This window comes from Aureococcus anophagefferens, assembly GCF_000186865.1.
Source record: "Aureococcus anophagefferens unplaced genomic scaffold AURANscaffold_3, whole genome shotgun sequence".
NCBI classification, from domain to species: Eukaryota; class Pelagophyceae; order Pelagomonadales; family Pelagomonadaceae; genus Aureococcus; species Aureococcus anophagefferens.
Genome location: NW_008705563.1, coordinates 822,288 through 828,847, shown reverse-complemented (window position 1 = coordinate 828,847; position 6,560 = coordinate 822,288). Strand labels below are relative to the sequence as shown.

The 6,560-nt window shown below is 69.8% G+C and overlaps 1 protein-coding gene across 1 annotated transcript; it reads right to left on the bottom strand.

Annotated features, from left to right (window-relative positions):
- Nucleotides 1-2,122: 2,122 nt before the first annotated feature.
- On the bottom strand, nucleotides 2,123-4,456 carry BGL1 (hypothetical protein; the record flags this gene model as incomplete). The annotated part of the gene is made up of 3 exons (XM_009035402.1): nucleotides 2,123-2,872; nucleotides 2,978-3,199; nucleotides 3,401-4,456. 3 exons carry the CDS (start codon nucleotides 4,454-4,456, stop codon nucleotides 2,123-2,125), a joined length of 2,028 nt encoding a protein of 675 aa, XP_009033650.1.
- Nucleotides 4,457-6,560: the final 2,104 nt, after the last annotated feature.

Below are 6,560 nucleotides of genomic sequence, written 5' to 3'. Positions count from 1 at the left end.
TTTGTTATTTTGCGTCGGAGAAGCCGCATGCACAAGAGCACACCCGGCCGATAGGTCTCGGACGGAAGAAGTTGAAGTAGGTAGGGGGCTGCCCCCCAGCAGGGGCCCGGCCGAAGGCCCACGAACGGAGCTAAGAGCGCGCCGCGAGTAGCCCGGGGACAACTTGAACACGCCTCCTCGCCAGCGCCGCAACAGCCACTCCCAAGAATCACGAAACAGCTCATCCAGTCAATTAAGCAGCACCTCGAGCTGGATGGAGCTGTAGTCGTCCTTGTCGAAGGCCGTCCGGTAGACGTCGTCGACGAAGTACTCCTCGACCGTCGGCCGGACGCCCGACGCGACGAGGTAGGCCCGCAGCGACGACGACGCGACGTCCGGCAGGACGCGGAGCCCGAGGCGCCGCGCCTGGCCCTCGAGCAAGAGCCGCGGCCGCAGCTCCGGCGGGTCCACGAGGACGGCGGAGAGCTGGAGCTGCGGCGCGGGCCGGTCGCCCGCGTTCGCGTCGCCCCAGCCCGCGAAGCCGCGGAGCTCCGCGAGGTCGTCGCCGTCGGGGAGCTCACGGACAGGGCCGCGCAGAATCCCTTATTCGCGCAAAGCTCCACAAGTCGACTTCAGCGAGTCGGCGAAGAGGTCACGGTACAGAGATAATGCAGTCCATAGTCGGTGTGACGATTACCACACCTCCCCCTAGTGGCGGTGGTCCGGGTCCTCCGTGGGCACGTTCCGAAACCCCGGCTGCGGGCTGACGTGCGCGTGGACGTGGCCGTGCTCGTGGAGGTGCGCGTGGTCGTGCTCCGACAGGTGGCGCTCCGCGGAGTCGGACGCGCGGAGCGCGCGGCGCAACAGGTCGTTGCGCGTCTCGACGGGCTCCGTGAGCGCGCGCGGCCGGCCGCGGAGCGGGATGCGCACGAGGAGGAGCCGCTCGTGGAACGCGGGCTGCTCCTCGCCCGGCGGGCTCGGCGGGACGAGCGCCGCCGTCTCCGACTGGACGCTCGTCGGCTTCGCGGCGGGTAACGGCCGCGGCGCCGCGAGGTCCGCGGCCTCGTACAGATAAAAACCCGCGAGCACGACGACCAGCCCCGCGACCGTCGCCGGCGCGATGGGCTCGCGGAATTCGCCGAGCACGGGCAGCGCGAAGGCCAGCGTCGACAAAGGGAGCAACACGGAATACAGGATCGCCGTCAGCGCCGCGCCGCCGCGCTTCGTCACGAACAAGCCCGTCACGTTGAGCACGAAGTTGTTCAGCACGTAGGCCAGCATCAAACTCGTCTTGTACGGCGATTTCCCGAAGACGACGTTCCGCGAGTCGCGGAGCACGAGCTCGCCGACCTGCTTGAGCCGCAGGCCCGCCGGCGTGGCGACGCCGGGCACGCACTGCAAGGGAGCGAACGCGAAGCCGAAGAGGAACTGGAAGCACGACACCCACTGCGTCAGGTACATGACGTGGACGTCCTCGCCGTTGAAGCGCCACTCCTTGTAGACGGCGCTCAGCGCCATGGGCACGTTGGAGCCCCAGTAGACCAGGATCGACGACGACACGCGGTCGCTCCACGGCGAGCCCGGCGTCGCGTTCGCCGCGCGGAGCTCGGGCGCGACGACGACGCACGCGCCGACGAGGATGACGCACGCGCCTAGAATCTTGTGCCGCGCGTACGTCGTCTTCAGGAAGAGGACGCTCGCGGCCATCGTGCAGGGCACGAGGCTCTGGTTGAGCAGCGTCTGCAGCTGCCCCGGCGCGTCGACGGCGCCCGTCGCCGCGCAGAGCCCGCCGAGGCAGTCGAGCGCCGCCATGGCCGCGAAGGGCCACTTGCGGCCGCGGCGCATCGCCGGCGTGATCTCCCTCGAGACCTGCCAGAGCGCCAGGCCGCCGTAGACGCAGTAGAGCAGGTTGATGCCCTGCATGACGAAGAAGGCGCTCGCCTCGCCGTAGGCCGCGAACAAGATCTTGTAGAGCACGTAGTTCGACGGCCCGACGGCGATCATCAGCGCGAAGGCTGGGACCAGCCGCCGCGCGTCCCGCGGCGGCGCCATTGCCAGACGACGCGGTCGACCTCGCTGTGGCGCACGCCCTGGCAACGAGGGCAACGTGAAGTTAAGATGCATCGACACAAAAAGTCGTCTTTTACCCCTGGAAGACGTAGCGCGACCCGCCGCCGGCGGCCTTGTCCTCGACGACGAGCCCCGGCGGGCCGTCGTCGTCGCCGTCCGCGGCGCGCCGGAGCTCGCTGAAGGACGTCTCGCCGACGCCGCCGCGGAAGGACGAGCGCCGCGACACGACCTGGGAGACGAGGGACGAGAAGAGCGCCGCCGCGCAGAGCGCCAACGAGCACACGGCGACCGCGGCGATGACGCGCGGCAGCGCGGGCCGCGGCGGCGCGACGCGGAGCGCCGGCGGCGGCGTCGCCGGCGGCGCGCCGGCCCCCTCGGGCCGCAGCACGAGCTTCGCGGCGCCGCCGAAGTCGCAGGTCGCGCCCGTCGCGAAGTGGGCGCCCCAGTACGCCGCGAAGACCTCCGTCGCGCGGTCCCTCAGCGTGTCGTTGTGGAGCGCTTTGAACGACGCGACCGCCGCCTCGTCGTAGCCCACGCAGTAGGCCATGCCGTCGCGGTAGGTCTGGTCCGGCAGGTCGTTCTTGGCCACGCAGGCGTAGACGTCGGCCCCCGCGTCCTCCGACGCGCAGGCCTCGAGCAGCGCGCGCGAATCGTCGAGCGCCGCGAGCCACCCCGCGTCGCGCGCGGCCAGCCAGGACCACGACGGCTCGAGCTCGTTGCGGAAATTCCAGAAATAGAAGCCGTGGGCCACCTCCTTGAAGGCCAGCAGCTTCTTCGACGCCAGGGCCGTCATGACCGCGTCCGTGTCGTCGAACTGCGGGTTCTGGATGTTCCCCGTGAGCGCGTTCCCCGCGCCGAGGCGGTCGAGGCGGTCGATGACGCCGTCGCCGTCGCTGTCCAGGAGCGCGTTGGGCCAGTCGCGGTCCACGGGGCACTGGCCGTAGATCGGGCCGGACACGCCCGTGCCGAACGGGCCCTGGAGCGGCTTGCTCCGGTCCGGCGGCGCGCGCGGCTGGCCCTTGCCCATGTAGGGCTCGGCGCAGGGCACGTACTTGCAGGGCAGCTTCGGGTAGCCCGGCAGGTTGTCGTTGAAGCCGTTGAGCCACATCGCGCAGTTGTCCGTCGCGAGCGACCACTCGCCGACGATCACCTGGGCCGGAAAAGAGTGATTCGACGTCGCTTCGACGTGCGTGTTCCGCGCGCGCGCGTTCCGGAAACAAGCATCCACGCTTCGAGACCGTTCCGAGAGATGATCGCTCGTCCAAAAATCGGCCGAAACGAGTGGACACCGGCCGAGAGAGGAGCCTTTGAAGTTGGGAATGTCGCGCTCTTTTCCCGCCCCGACGATCACGGGGCCGAACGCCCGCTCCAGCTCGGCGATCTTCGCCTTCTGCTGGCAGGCGTCGACGTAGAACTTGAGCCGCGGGCCCGGGTCCATCCACGCCTGGTAGATGTGCGTGTCGATGGCGATGTCCGGGCAGCCGCGCATGAAGCCGCCCCACGCGTCGGCCGTGAACCGGAACGAGTCGTGGATCACGTAGCGCCACTTCGGCGCGCGCCGCTTGATGGTCAGATAGCCCCGCCAGTAAAAGTCCTTCAAGATGTCCAGCGGCGACCAGTTCCAGGGCTCGTTCACCGGCTCGATGCCCAGAACCGCCGGGTGGTCCGCGTAGCGGTCCGCGATGCGGCCCAGGACGTCGAGCGTGAAGTTCAGATTCGCGTAGTCGATGGAGTCGTACAAGCCCGTGTGCTTGTTCCAGTTTCCCATCCAGGCCGCGCTCCGCCGCGGCCAGTGCTCGAACGTGATCGCGTCGGTGCCGAGGTCGCGCACCGTCGACGTCCACGCGAGGCCCACGGTCTCTCCTCCGTTGTCGAAGCCGTTCTGCGACCCCCTGACCGCGTGGACGTCCAGGAGCACGCTGAGGTTGTGCCGGTGCGCCATGTCGAGCACGGCGTCGACGCGCTTGAGGGAGCCCTTGAAGCACGTCTTGTAGGGCCCGTAGGGCGCGAACTGGTAGTCGCCCACGGGCAGGCGCAGCGAGTTGACGCCCGTCGCCGCGAGGCGCGCGACGACGTCGTCGGTGACCCAGTGGTCCCAGTGGCGCCGGAGCTGCGCGTTCGCCTCGTCGCCGCCTAAAACCTCGCAGAAGCTGTGCGTGTCCATGGCCGTCGTGGTGCTCTTGCCGCCGAGGAACTGGTAGAAGAGGCTCGGCGTGATCCAGGGCTCGAGCACGAAGAGGGACCCGAGGTTCACGCCCACGAGCTTCTCGTTCCAGGGGTTGAGGTGCGCGTCGCTCGCGCAGGTCTTCGAGTCGTGCAGCGGCGCGAAGCCGTCGTACTCGAAGGCCGTCGCGGTGGTGAGGAGGAGCAGGAGTTTTGTGACGCTGCCGCTCCTCGAGTTTAGCATCGCGCCGTAGCGAATAGAAGGCGCGCCGTCGCGCACTGCCTCTTCTCCCGCTGTTCCTCCCATACGTTTGGAGCAAACTGGAGTGCCCCTGTCGCACGAAGTGCGCCGCCTCAACTTCTCCCGATGTTCCTCCTGCATCGCAACTGGAGCACTTCGTACGAAGTCGCAGTGGCAATTTCCAGCCTTCATATTGCAGTGCAGCGTGCACCCCGAAAAGCCCAGTCAGGAATGGTGGTCGCCTTCAGCTCCTGATGGCGTCGTTCACGCGCGAGGCCGAGGCGCTCGAGGCGTGGGTCGCCGCGGAGGTCGCCTGCTACCGCGTCGCGAACCCGCGGGGCGCCGCCGTGCGGGAGACGGCGGCCCTCGACTCGCGGCTCCTGGGCTGCATCGCGGGCGGCAGCTTCGTCACCGTCGAGGCGCGCGAGACGCTCGCGAGCGGCAAGGCGCGGGCGCGCGTGGCGACGTGCCTCGGCCAGGTGGGCTGGTCCACGTGGAACGAGAAGTTCTTCGTCCCCGCGGCCGCGGCCGATTTAAGTGCCGCGGTCGCCAGGGCCAGGGCCGCCGCGGGCGAGGTCGCCGCCGAGGAGGCGTCCATCGAGGCCGTGCGGCGCGTCGAGCGCGCCTGCGTCGCCCTCGCCGACGGCGGCGAGTCCCCGGACCTCGTCTGGGACGCGTGCGACGCCGCGCTCCGCTCGCCCGAGCCCAAGCGCGCGCGCGCCGCGCTCTACCCGCGGCTCATGGCGCTCGCCGCCGGCGCCGACGCGGACCGGGGCCGCGTCGCCGTCGGCGCGCTCTTCGGCTTCGCCGCGGCGCAGACGGGCTTCGAGGTCCGCGCGCGCGGGCCGTCGCCCGAAACCGCCGCCGGGTTGGTGATCTTCCACGGCTGGGGCGGCAGCGGCATCGACGACTACGAGGCCGTGCTCGACATGTACGCCACGCTCGCGCCGCGCTGGGCGCTCGCCGCCGCGTGCACGCCGGGCTTCGTGAAGGGCCGCTGCTCCGCGGCCATCGACGAGCTCCGGGACCGGCAGCTGAAAACGCTGGTCGACGCGGTCGCGCGCGCGCCGCGCGTCGTCTTCCACACCTTCAGCAACCAGGGCTGCGCCGGCCTCGAGGCCTGCCTGGATGGCGTCGTCGACCGGCTCGGGGCTTCGACGCTGAAGGAGAAGACGGACGCGTTCGTCTTCGACAGCGCGGCGGACATGGCCGCGGACGCGGCGCTCTTCCACCAGGTCATCACGAAATCCGTCGCCGCGGAGTTGAAGGCCATGGACATGCCCCTCCACCAGGTCCTCGACCGGGCCTTCGAGCGCAACGTGCGCGCGTACTGCGCGACCGCGTACGACGGCGACGACCCCGAGCGCGCGGGCTCCCTCGACCACCTCCTCGCGACGATGCGAGCCGCCGACGCGCGGGCGCTCTGCCTCTACTCCGACGGCGACAAGCTCATCACGCCGCGCAAGGTCGAGCAGTTCGCGGCGGTGCTCGAGACGCACCACGGGCGGGACCGGTGCGCGCGCGCCAAGTTCGCGGGGCCCGCGCACGTGCGCCTCTTCGCCGACGACCCGGACCGCTACGCCCGCGAGCTCGCGGGCCTCTTCGCCGGCTTCGCGGGCGAGGCGCGCGTGCCCTGAGAGGTGGGGGGGGGTAGGTGGCAGATAACCGAGTCGTCCCCCACGTACCGCTTGCAGATCCGGCACTTGACGTATGTTCCTCGCTTCCACTTCGGGTGCATGAATTCTTCCAGGTACTTCTTCCGTTTCGCGTCTGTGGCGGACCACCCGTCGTCGCCGTGGAGCCAGCCCCTCGACTCGACGCGCCAGGACGACATGCAGGACACGTTGGACGTGCAGTGCGTCGACGCCATCCTCAGGACGGTGTCCTTCTGCATCAAACACGAAGAGCGGCGGCGCGAGGACATCGCGAAGAACATAAACTTCTTCGCGTCGCTCGCGGCCTCGGTCGAGGCGCGACTCGGCGACGGCTCGTGACCTCCGAGAACGCGCTCAATCTCCGAGTCGCCGAGGTGATCGGCGCGCGGCTATTCGGCACCCACACCAGCCTCTACACGCGCCGCGGACGCCTCTCGGGGCCCTGCTAGACG